At 41.8% G+C, this 17,053-nt stretch overlaps 1 protein-coding gene across 1 annotated transcript in view; it reads right to left on the reverse strand.

Moving 5' to 3' along the window:
- Positions 1–7,110: 7,110 nt before the first annotated feature.
- Adamts6 (ADAM metallopeptidase with thrombospondin type 1 motif 6) overlaps positions 7,111–17,053 on the reverse strand; it is a 195,745-nt gene continuing 185,802 nt past the window's right edge. The window contains exon 24 of the mRNA XM_057789774.1: positions 7,111–7,234. Coding sequence (XP_057645757.1) covers positions 7,125–7,234 — 110 coding nt within the window. The 3' untranslated portion in view covers positions 7,111–7,124. The remainder of the gene's footprint in view (positions 7,235–17,053) is intronic.

Here is a 17,053-nt window from a genome sequence, read left to right on the forward strand (position 1 = left end):
CATGTGGGGGCAAAGGATAACCCACAGGGATCAGTTCTCTCCTTCCGTTGTGTTGGTCTTAGGGACCAAGCTCGGGTCTTGAGTGCAGTCGCCTTTCCCTGACGAGCCATCTTGCTAGTTTCTTATTGGTAAAGTCTAAAACCATGAACCAAATCCTTCCTTGCTCTCATCAGTTTGTCTGTGGTTACTTTTCCGCCCGTCCGCATTGGCTCACACCACACACTTCAGCCACCTCTGCGAGGGATGTCTGTCCAATATACTCTTGTATGCCATTGCCATCGAAGTCCTTAGGAGGGTCTCTCTGACAGCAGTTTCTGAAGTTGGGGATGTCATTGTCCTTTATCTTCAGATTAACTATGGGTAGCACCAGGAAAGGATTTTTTAAAAAATTCTATCAATCATACACACAACAGATGGGAGATGAAGTTCCAGTCACTCATGTCAGTCTAACACGATTTTGAGGCACACCAATCCCGATGACCCTGAAGAAGAGGAAGAGCACACTGTGCAATCTGATGGGTTTGTGAGTGTATTTCATGAAACACTGGCTTGCTCCCCTGCTCATCCCCCAAGTAACCTGGCCTAGAGGGAAGCAGGGGCAGAGGGGGCAGAGCCACATATCTTGCCAGGTTGAGTCAGGCCAGTGCAGCTGCTGGCTGGGGCACAAAGTTGGGCGGGCACCTGTGGCTCTCAGAACAGCTGTTTGGTAGAGGGCCAGACAAAGCCCATCGTGGGCTGGAGGCAGGAGGCCCGTTGGGTGGCCAGTGCATTCTGGCATAGGCTGAAAGAACACCTGGTTCCACTCTGTGGACCTACCACAGAAGGTCAAAGAATGTTCTCACTGGCGGCAACCTGATGGCCTAAGCTTTCAGGTCCTAGTGGTCCTACTCGGACTGAAATAGAGAAAAACTCACCGTTCTTCCTATGCTGAAGTCAACGTGGGAATCATTGTGTTCTTTGCTCAAGGAGACCATTGGGGATGTTTGGAAAAGAGGTAGGAGCTGTTGAGCAAGGATGGGCTCCATGACTTACAATAAGGCTTTCCAGGGATGGTGTCTATGCCCTGCAGATGGTTGACAGACATCTTTTGTCCTAGAATGGCTCTGACCTCCTTTCCCACAGATGCTAACTACACACTTACAAACCACTTTGGTCCTCAACTGTCATTTTGTCATCAGACACTGCTTCTCCTCCCAGAACATGAGCACCCACCGTACCAAGGCTCATCGAACTTGAACCTTGGGGTCCTTCCTACTATTTTCTAAGAATGAGGACCCCACTTGTTCTGGACTCATGAGTCAGCTTCTCTCTGGCCTCTGGGCCTCTTCCCCAACTTCCCATCCCAGATGTAGACAGTATTCCCCCTACTCTCCCATCCCCACCCCCCCACCAAGGAAGCAGCAATCTTCTCAGAGTCTGTGATAGTGACTACTAGCTGGCTGATGGTGCTGTCCTCTGGGTTCTGCTGTAACCTGTCAAACGAGGGAGCGAATGCTAAGTACCTAGCATAGGACGTGAGTGGCACAGTTGCTAAGTAAATCTGGGTCTGTTGAAGGGGTGACTGATTGCTCCCACTCCTGGGATGGCTCTAAGCCGGCATTTCCTACTGCTGTGTTTGTTTGGGATTTCAGGGACCCCAACAGCAATTTACTGTGCACACAGTACTGTGAATACGTAAGGTTACCCGCTACCCACAATTATCCTTGCTAAGGCACAGGCTGGGGCTCTTCCTCTGTCTGCCTCCCAGCAGCCTTGAGTGAGCAGCTCTTTCCTTCCCAGGCCTTAACAGCATGTTGCCTTCTTCCCTGGCACAGTCCTGAAACCAATGGAATCAGCCAGTCATGTACTGAAACCATGAACCAAGAAAAGTCCCTTCCTTCTTTTAAGTTGTTTCTTTCAGGTACTTCTACAGCTTACTAGCACTGGAGAGATACAATTTAAGATCCGAGAGGATTGGTTTTCACAAGTAATAAGGCCCAGATAATGAACTATCCCTGGTCAGACAAGATACTCTGTAACCTTGAGGTGACACATAATATTCAGGTTCCTCAGTGTCCAGAGTTAAAGACACCAGGCACTGCAGGGCCATGTGTCATTTCGATGAAAACAGGACCCTATGAAGCCATTCTCGTTCCTTATGTAGGTCAAGGCTCTCAACAGGCTAAGGAAGGCATGAACCAAAAGTCAACACTGGTATAATAGTGGCTTCCCTCCCCTGCCAACCCACAACCCGGTTTCTGGCCCCAGACGCTGCGCTTTGGATGGTGTTGCCGTGGTCTGATCACAGTTGTTTACATCGGTTTCACGGAGTACTAAAACAGTAACCCTCTGAGAAAGAGAAGAGAGGCAAGATCACCTTGCTTTTGAGCTTGAGTCTCGAAATCTGCAGCACAAAGCTACTTTGAGCAGCTGTTCTTTGGAAGCCTGTGCTAGGTTAGCCCACGTGGTCTAATGATGCGAATTAAAATTTCAAGTGCAGATAGTCTGCTACTCTTTACCCAGGGACTCATTCAGTGTCTTAACTGCGACCGCTTATTTAGAATTGCCACTTCTGGTCTAAGGTTTTTCTCTTTCTCTCCAAATTACATTTCTTTCTCATATATATATATATATATATATATATATATATATATATATATATTATGTCATTTTATTCTATGTGCTTTGGTGTGAAGGTGTCAGACTCCCTGAAACTGGAGTTACAGATATTCATGAGCTACCATGTGGTGCTGGAAATTGAACCCCGGTCCTCTGGAAGAGTAGCCAGCGCTCTTAACCTCTGAACCATTTCTCCAGCCCTCTTTCTCCTTCTTTTTAAAAGAATTAATTGTATGCCAGCCATTTAAATTTACATTTTTGTGACCCAGGTCCATATAAAACTTTATTCTTAATTTACTTGGGCAAATACCATGCCTTTTGACCTAGGGGTTGGACTAGTGCACCGTAGGGAGCAGGAGAATCTGCTGGGAGTCAGAGTAGCAGGGTAGCATCTTACAGATATGCATCAGTGGGAAAGAGAGCATCCCACTGGACGCTTGAAAGCAAAGCACAAAAATAGATCTTTTACAGTCCCAGGAGCTTAAGTTAATGTAAGTTTCCTTCTTGGGTGTCCCTTCCCCCAACTAACTCTAGTAGACTTAAGCTTTACAAATGTGGTGTATGGTTAAATGCTTGGTTCCCATCTTCTCTTCATTAGTTTAATGTTTATAGTGTTATCACATTTGGGGCCTAGGAGAGCCTAGGGGAAACACTCTCCAGCTCATTTGGCTCAGTCTTACTGATTGATTGATGATTGACCGGTTTACTCTGAGACAGGGTCTTGATATACAAAAAGGGCTAGCTTCATGCCTCCACACCAAGTGCTGTGATGATATATACTACCATGTCTGGTCCAGTTAATTTTAATGTGCAATATTGCATTTGTATGTATGGGACAAGGGATGGTGGAGTAAAAACACCATCATGTAAAAAAAAAATTCATGTCTTTTTAGTTAACAGATGAGGTTATTATCAAGAAAACATTAAATAGGGTCACATTTTACAGTATTATCGTCAGCCTAAGGGGAAATGTCTGAAGATGAGAAGCTGTGCCCATTATGTTTCTATGCACCCGGTGGACGTATCATAGAACAATCCTTCAAGTCTGAGTTCATTGTTTAGTACTCTTTCCACAGTGAAACATCTTGTATCTTTAATAACATGAATAATTTATAGGGGAGGAGAGAAAATGTGAAAAAAAAAAAGAAGGTGCGTGGCAGCGGCCATGGGTTCCTATCTAGCTGTAGAATAACAGGCTGGTGGGTGCTTAGCTATTCTGCAAGGGTAGACCACTGGAAATCTTGAAGCCACTGTGCTTATTAGAGCTACTACATTCAGACAGATGCAATCCCCAGGGGCATGATAAGATTACTGAAACACCTCTTTCCTGGCACTGCCTGGGTAAGCTTTGACTAGCGACGGTACCTACTGTAAACACCTCCGTCACGGCCCTGCCTGGGTAAACTTAAGCTAGGGATGGTACCCAAAGGTACTAGGCACTTTCTGCTTCAAATGCAACACCAGCTTTTCAAGAAATAGACAATTTCATCTGCATCATTTTTACAAGCTGAAATTTTATTTTATTATTTACTGAATTATCTATGTTAAAAAAAAAATCTGTGCCTGGTATGAAATTTCACTCCATCAAGTGTTAAATGACTTTCATTCTCATTACAAGCAGGGGGATGAATAAAGGACAGGTGTTAGGGAACATGGCAATAAATTAGAATATAATTTACAAAAGCAAAAAAAGCAACAGTGTACAACATTAATACTGAGTATAAAATAATAAGCAACAACTAATCACAATGATACAAAGGTAATTTTGTTCTGTATTATTAAGGATACCTATAAAACATTCACTCAGATACATAAACTCCTAATAAAATGGACGACTGGGAAACCACACCTGTCTTCAGGGGTTCGATCATTTGGGTACATTTAACGTTCTTTTGGGGGTAGGCCATTATACCAGTGGCAGACACTGCTCCCAGTCATGGGAACTCTTGTACCCTAAGTAGTCAATATAGCTCACAACTTTTGGAGTGCCTGCCAGAGCAGTTCAGACTCCGCTGAGATCCTTCTGTTACCATGTAGAACAGAGATTCGTGCGGCCACGTGAGTGGCTGCAGCAACTTCGGTGTTGTGATGTGTTATGGGAGATGCTTTTTGATTTGTTTAACCTGCTCAGATTTAAATCCAGGGTCGAACTGAAAATACTGAGTCCTGGTATATCCATGCTTTGTTCCCTTGTGGGAGGCTATGCTGCCCGTGGAAGCAGCCTGCCCTCAGTGCTGGTACACTTCTGGAGAGAACACGGCTGACCTCTTCCATCAGCAGCAGCTGAGGCAGGCGCTGCACAGTACCCGGAGACAGCCCTTGTGATGTTAGCTTCCAAGTGAGGTAAATACAGCTTTTTACAAGTACTGTAAGAAATCTTCTTGAGATAAAAGTGTGAACTAATGTTTATGTTGGTAGCAATCAGATGTGGATAGCAAGCCTATGTCTAAACTGCCTCAGCAATCACCCAGTCTTCCTTATTTTACCAGGGCACATTAGCACCAAGTCAACTGTCCTTTGAAAAGGACCAAGGGGATTCAAGTCTAGGCCAGGCTTCCGTGGGCTGCCTTCTTTTAATGGAAGGACTACGCTGACACTTGGGCTGGTCTTCTCAGGGCAGTTAGATAGAGGTCTTGGCAATACTTTTTGTTTCCTTGAAAGCCTCCTCTGGAAAACTTGGGGATGGTATTGAGAGAGAAGCAGGGAATGATATGTGGCTGGTTACTCTGGAGGGTGGGGTAGCATCCAGCCCAGCTGGACACAGAAAGCCAGAAGCTGAGGAGGCTTTTGGTGACAGCGTTTCTTCTAAAGTCACCACGTATGTGACACACTCAAGTGTAACTTCAGAGCACAGCCGTAGATATAAATGAGACATGCTCTTAAGTGAGAATATTCTCTTCATTACAAACTAGCCATTTAGTCGGTGTTTTAGATGATGGTCTATGCTTGGGGCACATATGTGCACATACATGAAGGACCAAGGAGGTGTACAAGACACAAAGCACAGCCACCAAAGACCTACTGCAAGCCACAAGTGTTCAAGTACAAAGTATTAATATAAACAAGTACCCTTAAAAATATCTAGTTGTAGAGTCTTTTGACGGCAAGTTGTGAAGCCTGAAGATGGGAAGACCTAAGCTAGTCAGTTCCGTTCAGTAATATGTGATTTTAGGGCTTGACTTGCCCAGGAAACCAGGTTTCACATTTAATTGCCATTCAGAACACCCATGAAAATTACTTGGTTGAGTGACTATTAAACTTATACTTTGTGTTCTCTCTGCATGAGCTTTTCTTCTTTGGCTGTTATCCTTCCCTACTTTAAAACGCATAGAAATAGCACATTTATATGCAAGCAAACTCATCTGTCCCCACACTCAGGCGCACCTGCACACACGCACATATACACACGTACACACTTGCTCTCTTATAAATAAATGCCCTTCCACCATATCAAAGAAGGGACATCTGGAACCCATCGTATTGTCAGCAAATTGCAAAAGGGCTGCTTGACTTTAGTAAGCCAGGCTATCTTTTGTATGGCATCATCTCCAGAAGCTTAGCATGCGTGCAACAGTCCAACAGGGCAGAAGCTGATCTGTGGCTGGTGGGGATGTAAACACTAAGGAGTCACGGTGACTCAAACAAGAAGTAAGGCATCCTGTGTGATGGCTGCAAAGGGCCTGGTACTTCAGGCTCTGCCATACCCTAGGTCTGGCTGCTGCATGAAACTGAAATGTTTTTCTCTTAAAGTTTTAATGGAAATCTCAGCTTCACTTGCACAATGGCAAGTTGGCCACAGTTTCTTAGCACTGAATTTATAGACTTGCCCAGCTGCAGCGATTGCTGCACGGCTTCAAACCAAGTCCCTCGCTGTTCAGTTTAATAGAGTTTTATACATGGCTCACAGCAGTGTTCAGAACAGGGGGTTATTCCTAAGGAAATTAAGTGGGATAAAGAAAAATAACACATACTTTCATTACTTTTGATTTATAATTTTTTTCTTAAATTACAGTTCAAAGCCCATTTTATAATTTAAATTGTGCTGCTACTGTGGTGAGATAAAGTATCGTAAATATTTTTAAGCTATGACTTAAGAATTCTGAATCTCTCCTACTTCCATAGTTGACCAAGTCATAATAACTACATTTAAACAGTCTTAAATACAAATGGATTCAGTGTCATTGCTAAGTCCATAATAAAATTATCTTAATGGTCCAAGGAGGTAAACAGGCTATTAGATTTACTCGAAAGAACACAAACGTTCCACAGTAAGCGAGTCTCCCTGTGTTGTTTGGATCTCTCAGATCTGGCATTCCCTCCTAATAGCGTGTCCAGCACTTTGGATCAATAAATCCCACTTCACAGAAGTAAAAATAATATTGAAATCCTGTCAGCTGGTGCTGACCAGTGGTTACATCTTCCACAGGGTAATGCTTCGTAAGGACATCCATCCTCATCCTCTGGGCGGCTCTCTCTGATGGGTGCACTTCCACGATGAGATGACAGGACTCGCTGGCTTCCGTGGGTCAGTATCCTTGGCAGGTCTTACAACACATCTGTCTGAAGTATGCTCTGCTACAGAATTTGAACTTCAGCACCAGTGGGCAATAAGCCACTTTGTTCACATCTTTGCACTCTAGCAGATAGAGGCAGAAAGTGGGAAACAATTAGAGTCACACAAACAAGCTGATATGCCTGCCCTGTTAGCAGGGATCTCTCTGGCCAATCCCCCTCACTTGTGTGTCCATGTGATTTTTTTTTTATCTTGTTTCTGTTTTTAAGCACACTGTCTGGAACAGCCTACCAGAAGCATTCTTTTGATATATTTTAACACAATTAAAAAATGCAAGGCTTTTCTTCCAGACTTTTATAAGTATGGTACATACCCACTGTGTCTTGAAAGAATTACTGTTTGTTGGGATGAGTGATCACTTTAGACATCTTGGAAACATGAGTCATTTTTCTTACAGTGCTTTTATTGCTCCTTTCTCAAGGTTTTTATTCAACATGTAAGGTTATCCAAAATCAAACATGAGTTGCATTATCTGATACCGAAGTCCACATGTCTCACAAGAATCCCTGCATGAAAAGGGCTGCTGGCAGTGGCCGAGCTTCGGTAACTCCACTAGACAAAGAGGAAAGCTGGGAGGGGTTGGCCCCAAAGGGCAGTAGTCTGTGGGCTACGGAAACATGTAGGAATGGCTTTTCTTAATTTGGAAGTGAGACACGGCCTTCCTTGCTCCTGTGTGTGCTTTCTCCTCGGGACTGGAGCTGCCACAGTTTCAGTCTGTAATCCCTGAACCAGAGGGAATGATGGCTCTTTTCCGCGCCCCACCGGCACTGGTCGCAGCAGTGGTCTGGTCACAGGGCCTCCATGACTAGGAGTCACACCTTTCTCTTCCATCAATCCAACCCCCTGCTGCAAAACCTGACTCCTCTCTAGCATTATGGCCATTTTATTGGGGGATTTACAAATATTTGACAACATAGTAATTGTGTTTTCTCATTTCTCCACCTGATTTTACTGCAGCAGCTTGGGAAACCACTTAAGGCAAGTTAGACTCACGAAGGCCTGAGCACAGCCCGACGTGACAACAACTTTTGTTGTTTCTTTGTCTTGGTTTCAGAAATATGCCCAGACTGCAAAGATCTATTGTATGTGATGAGTATGGAAAGCTGAGTATAGAATAAGGGGAGCACTCCCAGCTCCTCTTAAGAGTGAGGTGTTGTCTCATGCTCTCAGTTTAAAGGCTCTTTCAGCAAGTCTTACAATTTGAAACAGGAGCCCTGAAATCTTCTAAAACTATAAACTCTGCCACTGTCTAGCTCCCCTACTCAAGAGTAAATACAAAAGAGGAAAATATTTAGATATTTGATCAGAAAATTTTATATTCAAAATCTCAGTAAATTTAAATTTGGGTTGAAATGGTATGGAGGGGCATTAAAACGTCTTTAAACTTTACACTAAAAAGAAAACTAGATGATAGACTCTTCGACACATCTGCTCTGTAGCGTGGAGACAGACAGGGTAGGAGACAGAATTGCTGCTACTGTTACTGGCAGTTGCTAGCGTCTTTCTGCCTGATTTTGGAAAGAAAGTGAAAGGTTACCTGCTAAACTCAATGAAGACACAGTATTTTGATTACTATTCAGAAATATTGCCCCAAACACGCAAATCAGTTTGGAGACCCAACAGAGAGCAGTATTCTCTGGGCTACAACTTTATTGGAAGAATTACCACTCCATTTTTGGAAGAGTTGCTAGACTGGGAAAACTGTGAGTTGAGCAAAGTATGAGTAAATTCACAGATGCTTTAACCCTTAGATTTAGACTCTATGAACTGATTTAAAATGTATAATGAATAAAATTGGATATTTGTAAATTCTTCTGTCTTTACCTAACTAAAAAATAAACAGTAGAGGATTTTTCCATTGGTGGGTGCTCGACTTTGGACCTTCTTCTGTAAGCTGAGGCCTTGCATTGTACTCAATCAGCAGGGGGTGGGAGTGTGGGTAGGTGCTAGTCCAGGGTGTCTGTTCCTCTGAACTTCGTAATACCCTTGCTAAATTAGTTCTCAGCTAACTTGTTTGGGAGTGGAAACTCATCGGGCCCTAGAAGCAGGATCAAGGTTGGCCAGGCAGTTGCTGATTCTGAGTGAGCACACAGTGAGAGGAGGGGCCGAGTACTTGTTCTGCCACTTTCAACATCCACGTGGCCTTTGTTACATATCTCAGCGCTATAGCTCAGAAATCAGGAGCAGGACAAGCCTTGCTCCGTTGGCAAGGTATGTGTAAAGCAGTGCATACAATGGAAAACACTGGCCAAGGCATCCAGCTCAGCGAGCACACAGTCTGTCCCCTCTCACTAGCCTCTGTCAGCAGCCATCATACATCATTTCTCTGAGATCTGTCAGGTGAGGACTGGCTGCCAGAAAAGGCTACATATTTATACAGAAAGCAAATTAACAGAAAGCTATTAAACAGAGCAGGCAGACCATGATGGGGCCAGCAGCCAAGCGCCAGGACAGGCCTGGGCAAGTGATGAGGAAGGTGGCCTAGACTCCGATCGCAGACCTTGATGAGGTACCTAGGCAATGCAGGACCTTGTCACTGTGTGGAGCCCCTAAGCATGGCCAGGAGGAAGATCCAGTTCCTACTCTGTGGTTTTGTCCTCTAGGAACCGATGTGGCTAGAAAAACCAGTTCATTGCACATTTGGATTGAGACAAGTGCGATCACCAAAGCTCAGCCACAACTAGGCTTTTTATTTGCTCAGTCTTTTAATGCCACAAAAGCTTAATTTAGTGCCAGCGTTCAAAAGTGTAATTTATCAAGCACCTCCTTTATGTCAGGCAGAACCTCAGGCAGCATTATACTTTTATATTTACTGCTTTTCAGTACGTGAAATGTCAGCTTTACATAGACAGCAAAGACTAAGCTCAAAAGGGTTTGGAACCCACACTGGGTCATGGACTAGTCCCTAGGAAAGCTACAAAGACTGGGATCAGACCTCAGCTTTGTCTCACTGTGAAGCCACTCTTGTTGTGGTGGCTTCTTGGAATTTAAATGACAATGCTCTGCTTACAGAAGTCTCCACCCCAGCTGACACAGTGGCAGGCCAGCCTGGAGGAGACCACATTCAGGTCCTCTAACATTTGAGAGTTTGACCTACTTTCTTAGAGAAAAAGGAAATGTTTGGGAGAAAAGGAGACCATTTGTAGGCCATTGCACTCACAGCAGACTGAATTGTTCCTCTTAACTTTTTCTCATCATACTTACATGAGCAAATGAGAGATATACGAAGTTTTAAAGCCTCATTGTAATAGAAAGCCGAACAGACTCTCCAAAATCTCTACGCCACGACTAAAGGTACTGGCGATTTTTACCTGAGCACTGCTGTTCTCATTTGGCAAGAGAAGACTGTCTTGCCCTGACATATTCCTGATGTATTTGAGAGGTCTTAGTTATAAAACTTACCCCTTTACTAGTCTGCCTCATTCTCAAAATATGTTAAAATTATGAAGCAGTTTCTTGTCATCTAATCTTGAGCTAATATATCATAAGCTAATTATCATAGTTTAAAACAATTTTCATTGGTGTTCAGTGTGCATGGTACTGATCTGCATAAGAACATCTTCATACAAGTATGTACCGTGCACTAAACACGAACCCTCTCTATCTCCCTCCATCTTACTACCCCTACCATTAGTTGCCTTTGTTTTCCTAGAAATTTTTCCTTCTATTTTTATGTCATATAAATGATTTTATGTATCTATTTGAAATTTGCAGACTACATGTGAGAAAAACATACGATATTTGTCTTTCTGAGATTGGTTTAATTCACTTAATGGGATTATTTCCAGTTGCATCCATTTTCCTCCACATGAAATAAATTTATTTTTCTTTATATATTTAAGAAGTCTATTTTTTCTCTATTGCTTTGCTGTGGGACAGCTAGGGTGGCTCCATCACTTAGCTATTGTGAGTTTGCAATGCCATGGATGTACAAACAAGTCTTGCTGTGATATGCTGGCTTGGAGCCCAGGAGTGGCATGATTATACCACAGCAAGGCAGACTTTTTTGGAAAATAAACAAACAAACAAACAAAAATCACATTTTCCCACCACTGATGTAAAAAAATCACAACAGGAATGTTTATTAATTTCTGGATGATCTTCAGTTAGCACTTAAAAGTTTCTCTGTATCGTGTAGTACATAATGTGCAAATAAATGATCTAGGGAAAATATTAAATGGCTTCCTTGGGTTTAGGGGAGGCCATAATGTCTCCTGTATTTGGTCTGTTTAAAGATTTGGTCTTTACTATCATATTTCTCCACTACAGGCAGATGTGCTAGCAGGGCTACTCTTCTGTTGCCTTTACACAGTAGAAGCAGAGGCAGAAGATGAGGGTTTAAAATGAGGGAGTCAGATTCTGTCTCCTTTATCATCGTGTACCAGCCAAGTGTGCTCTTGGAGGAAAACCTTCTTTCTATTGATTTCTGCCCAGGACACTGGAAGAGTGAGAGGTCCTCACTGTGTGAATAATAGGAAACATTTGTCTCCTCTCTTTACACCTTACCCCAGTCTTGAAGAAATACTGCCATGAAAAATTTACAGTAAGAATAACTCATTCAGTGCTCCCAAACTCCTTTTATATAAACTAGATCTACTATTAGAATTTTAAGTAACCTGCTACATACTCTGGAAATATAGATGTTAGTAGATTTGAATAACAAAATTAGATAACCAACTTCAAAGAAAATCTATGAATGTACTTATCATTGGGGTGCAATGAGTTTCTCCTGGGTATTTTACATTAATCTTTCAAAACACTGACCCAGAAGGTCTGCTTTCAAAATTAAACAGAAACTATGGGTTTAGGACGCACTTGGATTCATATTCATTATGATTGTAAAGCCTGACTGGTTCAAGTAATATAAGTCCAGCTTCTCAGACAATAATGCACCTGTACTAAGTTCATCAAATACTGCAGACCTTGCTTACTTGTATCACGGGGATGAGCTAGAATACCCAGTGAAAGAAGTTTCCATAAGCAAGTTGGAGTGCTCAGCATGTACACAGTAAGGCAGAATGAACATCGACAGACTGCAGCCCCTCCATACTGTAAGCTCCTTGTGAGATTCAGACGAGCATAGCAAATGAACTATAAGTTGAACATCTGAGGTTTATCTTTTGGATTAAAAATATGATCAGCAACTTATCTGTGGAAATGGATAGTCCAGCAAGAAATGAGAGAGCCAAGGGGTGTACGCACACGTGGCATTGGAGCTGGTCAGATAAGACTATACTAGAGCCTTTGGCTTTGGGTACATTAAGGCTGCAAGGGATGAACTAACAAGCTCCTGAAGCAAAGCGACATCAGCCATTGCAGGTCACTCTGACTTCACAATAACACAGACTATTGCTTTTTATCTTATCTCTGGACATCATCCACATTCAGCCTCAAGATAGTGTAATCCCAACTTAAATCCAAGTTCCCTCTAAAGTCAACAGGCAGGAGTATGAATGAATGCTAAGTGGACTTGGAGCTCCTTGAAGTGATGAAGGAGAAAAATCTATCTTGGCCTTCCCCATCTCCTTTAAATTGAAGTCTTCAAATGACTTTTCTTGTTCTCACTGATTTTCATTACATTAAATTCCATGTTAAGGACTAAATTCTGTAGCGACTTGTCACAGATTTTGTTATGAGTTTTATGGAGGTGGCCAGACTTTCTCAGAGAAGTGTGTCTGGGGGAAACTGAGACCCAGCAAAGCCACCATGTGTCATCTCAAGCTGGCAGACCAATGTTTACTACCCACAGCTTTTCTGGGTTAATTACTAGCTCATGGTACACCATGAGTCATAATCTGTCAGTAACAAACACTAGATGACAGAGCACTGTGTGCTATTGAGAAGCCGAAAAGATGCCCCATATAAACTCTGAAGAAACTGGAAACTGCAGGAACAATGAGTAGAATAGTATTTGGAGATAGGATTTCAGGTGAGCTCGAATGGGCTAGACCCAGCTGCCAGCTACATTTGAAAAACTCTGTAGTTTAAGCAGTGGTACCCAGTCTGTCTATAATTCACTCTTGGCAGCAGTGTGGTGTTACCCTCACAGTGGCAGCCTGTCAAGCCTGTCAGGATCCTGCCTATGAAGTTTTAACCTTTCACTGAAGGCTTTCAGAAAGAAAAGAACGAAAGCAGATGTTGACCACAGTAACTGCACTGCTCCTTTCCTTCTCCTATTTCCTTTCACTATTTTAATTTCTTGATGCCCTGCTTCTAATTCGTTCTCTTATTATCTTTGACTGGCTTAAACTTCCCTCCACTTTTTCATCTCTGTGTGTTTATTTATTCTTTATCTAACTCACATTCCATCGTGACTGTACATACTTGCCTCAGCCAGGAATACCCCACACCCCAGCATCTCCTTGGTAAACTATTAGAGCCTCCAATGCCTAGCTCCAGTTCACTGTGCCAGTTGCACTTCTGTTCATTATACTCCTCTGGGCACCTGAGGAGCTTCTTTATATTTCTGCTGAAACACTGCTCACCATGTTAGTCTTCATGTCACCGTCCCTACCAAGCTATGCTCTCTCTGTGGACAGAACTTTGTAGTATCCCTTCCATGGTCTCAGTGTCTGGCAAAGTAAATGGACTGATGTCAGGGTGAATAGAGTAGGTTCTTTAAAAACACTGCCTGTAGTTATGTACTGTCTGCTGAGCTGACCAGGCTCCAGTGGATAGTTCCAAACCCATGGTCACACATATGGTCCTGATTATCTCAGTAGGCCACAAAACCAAAACAAATAGACATGAGTGTGAGGGTGATTTGTGGGGGAGGAGCGAAAGCAGGGTCAGTAGGGAGATGGCGGTGAGAGTAATCAGCATGCAAGGTGCATGTATGTAAAATTTTACAAACAAAAACCCCAAAAAACCTTATCACCTTGAAGGATGGATTATATCTAAAATAAAGCAAGTTTACTATGCTATTAATGTAATAGTTTACTCTACTCTATATGGTGGTGTTCAATGAAAAATTTTTTCAATTTTGTTGCATACTTGAAATTTTATTAATTTCATAATAAAATATTGAGTAGGTGAGCACCTTGGTAGTTAAAACAATTCTCAAGGTTTTAACTACAGACCATTTTATCCAAAATAAGGGCTATGCTTTAGATCCCAAGAGATCTCCCATAACTACTAAACTGTCTTCCAGTAGCTTCTCAGTGGGAGTCAAGGGAGCTGACTCTCCTGATAAGTACAGTCCTTTCTACTCTCCATTATTAAACTAGAAACTGCTCCTTCTGATTTTTATATGATGCACATTTTACCTCTCTGACTTGACCCCCAAACCAAGTCATTATGTTTGTATAAAAACCCTCTCTTGACATCCATGGCATCTGCCCATCCCTTCTCTGTGAGTGAATATGATGGTTTGAAAGAAAATGGCCCACAAAGGAGTAGCGCTACTAGGAGGTGTGGTCTTGTTGGAGGAAATGTGTCACTGTGAGGGTGGGCTTTGAGGTCTCTTTTGCTCAAGCTATGCCCAATGTCACAGGTCACTTCCTGTTGCTTGCAGATCAAGATGAAGAATCTCATCTCCTTCTCTAGTACCATGTATGCCTAAATGCTGTCAAGTCCCACCATGATGATAATGGTCTAAACCTCTACAACTGTTAAATGTTTTTTGTTTGTTTGGTTTTTTTTTTTTTTTAGAGCTGCCATGATCATGGTGTCTCTTCACAGCAATAGAAACAATAACTAAGACATAACATAAGTGACAACTTAAGATTTGGGTCAAATACTGACTTCACTTTTCTGAGTACACCTTGGACTTCACATTGATACATTACACTTGGCTCACAGATAGCTTAGTCTATGCAGGCTGCCTTGACCCAAAAGGTTGAAGTCATTGATCTTCATTTCAGCCTCCCTTAGACTTCATAAACTGCTTCACATAGCACATTCTACCTTTCTTTTTTAAATTAAAATAATAGTTGGAAGTGGAGGCATACTCCTCCAATCTCAGTTTAGAAGATTGTGGCAGAAAGATCATAAATACCAGGGGAGCACGGGCTGAAAAAAGAATAGTATGTAAATATAGTGTAAATTGACATGCTTCAAGGCTCTGTCAAACCTGGGTTCAACCCTGCCCTCTGTGAGTTCTACTTCCTAGGCTTGAAGTTTGAGCAAATTACCATCTTCCTCTGTGCTTCCATGCCTCAGTTTCCTCATCAGCAATAAATCTGATTCAGAAGATTATTGCAAAGATTGTATAATATTATGTAATACAGAAAGACTGTTTATGTATGTGACATAATAGAATGAGGGTCAGCCATGAGGAGTGGTTTCATGGATTAGTCTCACTGTCTCTCCCACTTAGCCTCTCATCTTCCAAATCTAAACAAAAGCAGATCTCTTAAACCCAAGAGATGGGTTGCTAATAACTAACAACAAGTGAAAGTTCTTTGCCACAGCCTTACAGAAGAGAGGTTTTTTTTTAATTAAGATCCCTTAAAAGACATCTATTTTAAGAAAACTGCTTCTGTTTACTATTCATTTTGAATTCTTTTCAAGAAAAGGAAATTTCCAGAATGTACCTTATTATAACAACAACAAAAATAGATGGCATTAGAGCTAGAGTTTGCACAGTAGAATTATGATTTTAAATTAATGTGAGATACAGCTATACCTTTATAAAAAGGTAACCCAAATTATACCAAACACACCGTGTGGAGCCTTAGATAAACAATCAAGTCTTTGCCAAAGTTGCAAGGACTCTGTACCCGTCACATAAGATGATCATTCCCCTCAGAACTGAATCCCAAGGGAAAGTAGAACATCCTCAGACTGCGTAGAGCTGATCAAAAGGAACGGGTATCCTTTAGAGAGGTTTATAAGTGTTTCATTTTCATTAAAATTATCAACAAATTATAAGACTTTATATTTTTTTAAAGTAGAGCATATAGCTGGGTCTCTTTAAATAATTTAAATCCATGGCTTCAGATGCTACAGGTAAGCCTGTACATATATTTTATATAAGAAGGAGGCCTGAAATTCTGATTGTACCATATTTATATTCATATTCTGGATAACTTCTGGAATCTCACACATAGAACCATTCAAGACATTTTGAATGATGCCTTCATGGATAAAGTACTTCAAATTAAATGAAAGATAAAAATTCAAGATTTTTGCAAGCATGTGCTATTAATAGAGAAATTTCTTAGTGTATAAGAAAAAAAAAACTAGGCAGTGCTGGTACACACCTTTAACCTCAGCACTCATGAGGCAGAGGCAGGTGGGAAATCTGTAAATTTGAGGCCAGCCTGGTCTGTGGAGTGAGTTCCAGGACAGCCTGAGCTAAACAGAAAAACCCTGCCTTGAAAAAGAAAGAAAGAAAGAAAGAAAGAAAGAAAGAAAGAAAGAAAGAAAGAAAGAGAAATTTCAAAGTGTAAAGACCATTGTCCTCCTTTATTAACATTCATATATTATTTTTCACTTCTCTAAAATGAGAAACTATAGTTTCAAATATATGCTTTCATTATATGTATCATAAAAACTAACAGTTTTTGTTTTATTTATTTTATTTTATTTTTTGTCTTGAGAAGGGTCGTTCTCCCTGGCTGTCTTAGAACTCACTGTGTAGACCAATCTGGCTTTGAGCTCACAGAGATCCGTCTGCCTCTGCCTCTGCCTCTGCCTCCTGAGTGCGGAACTAAAGGTGTTTGCCATCATGTCTAGTTTGTAAGAATTAACTCTTGATAGTTGCATTCCAAGTCATTTCCAAAGAGAAACAAAAGTTTTCCATTTTTACTTGTTCATTTTTTGTGTTTTTTTTTGTTTGTTTGCTTGTTTTTGTTCGTTTTGTTTTGTTTTGTTGGCTTTTGAAGACAGAGTCTCACTCTGTACCTTAAGGTGGCCTGAACTCAGTATGTAACCCATACT

Source organism: Chionomys nivalis, chromosome 15 (assembly GCF_950005125.1).
Source record: "Chionomys nivalis chromosome 15, mChiNiv1.1, whole genome shotgun sequence".
Taxonomy (NCBI): domain Eukaryota; kingdom Metazoa; phylum Chordata; class Mammalia; order Rodentia; family Cricetidae; genus Chionomys; species Chionomys nivalis.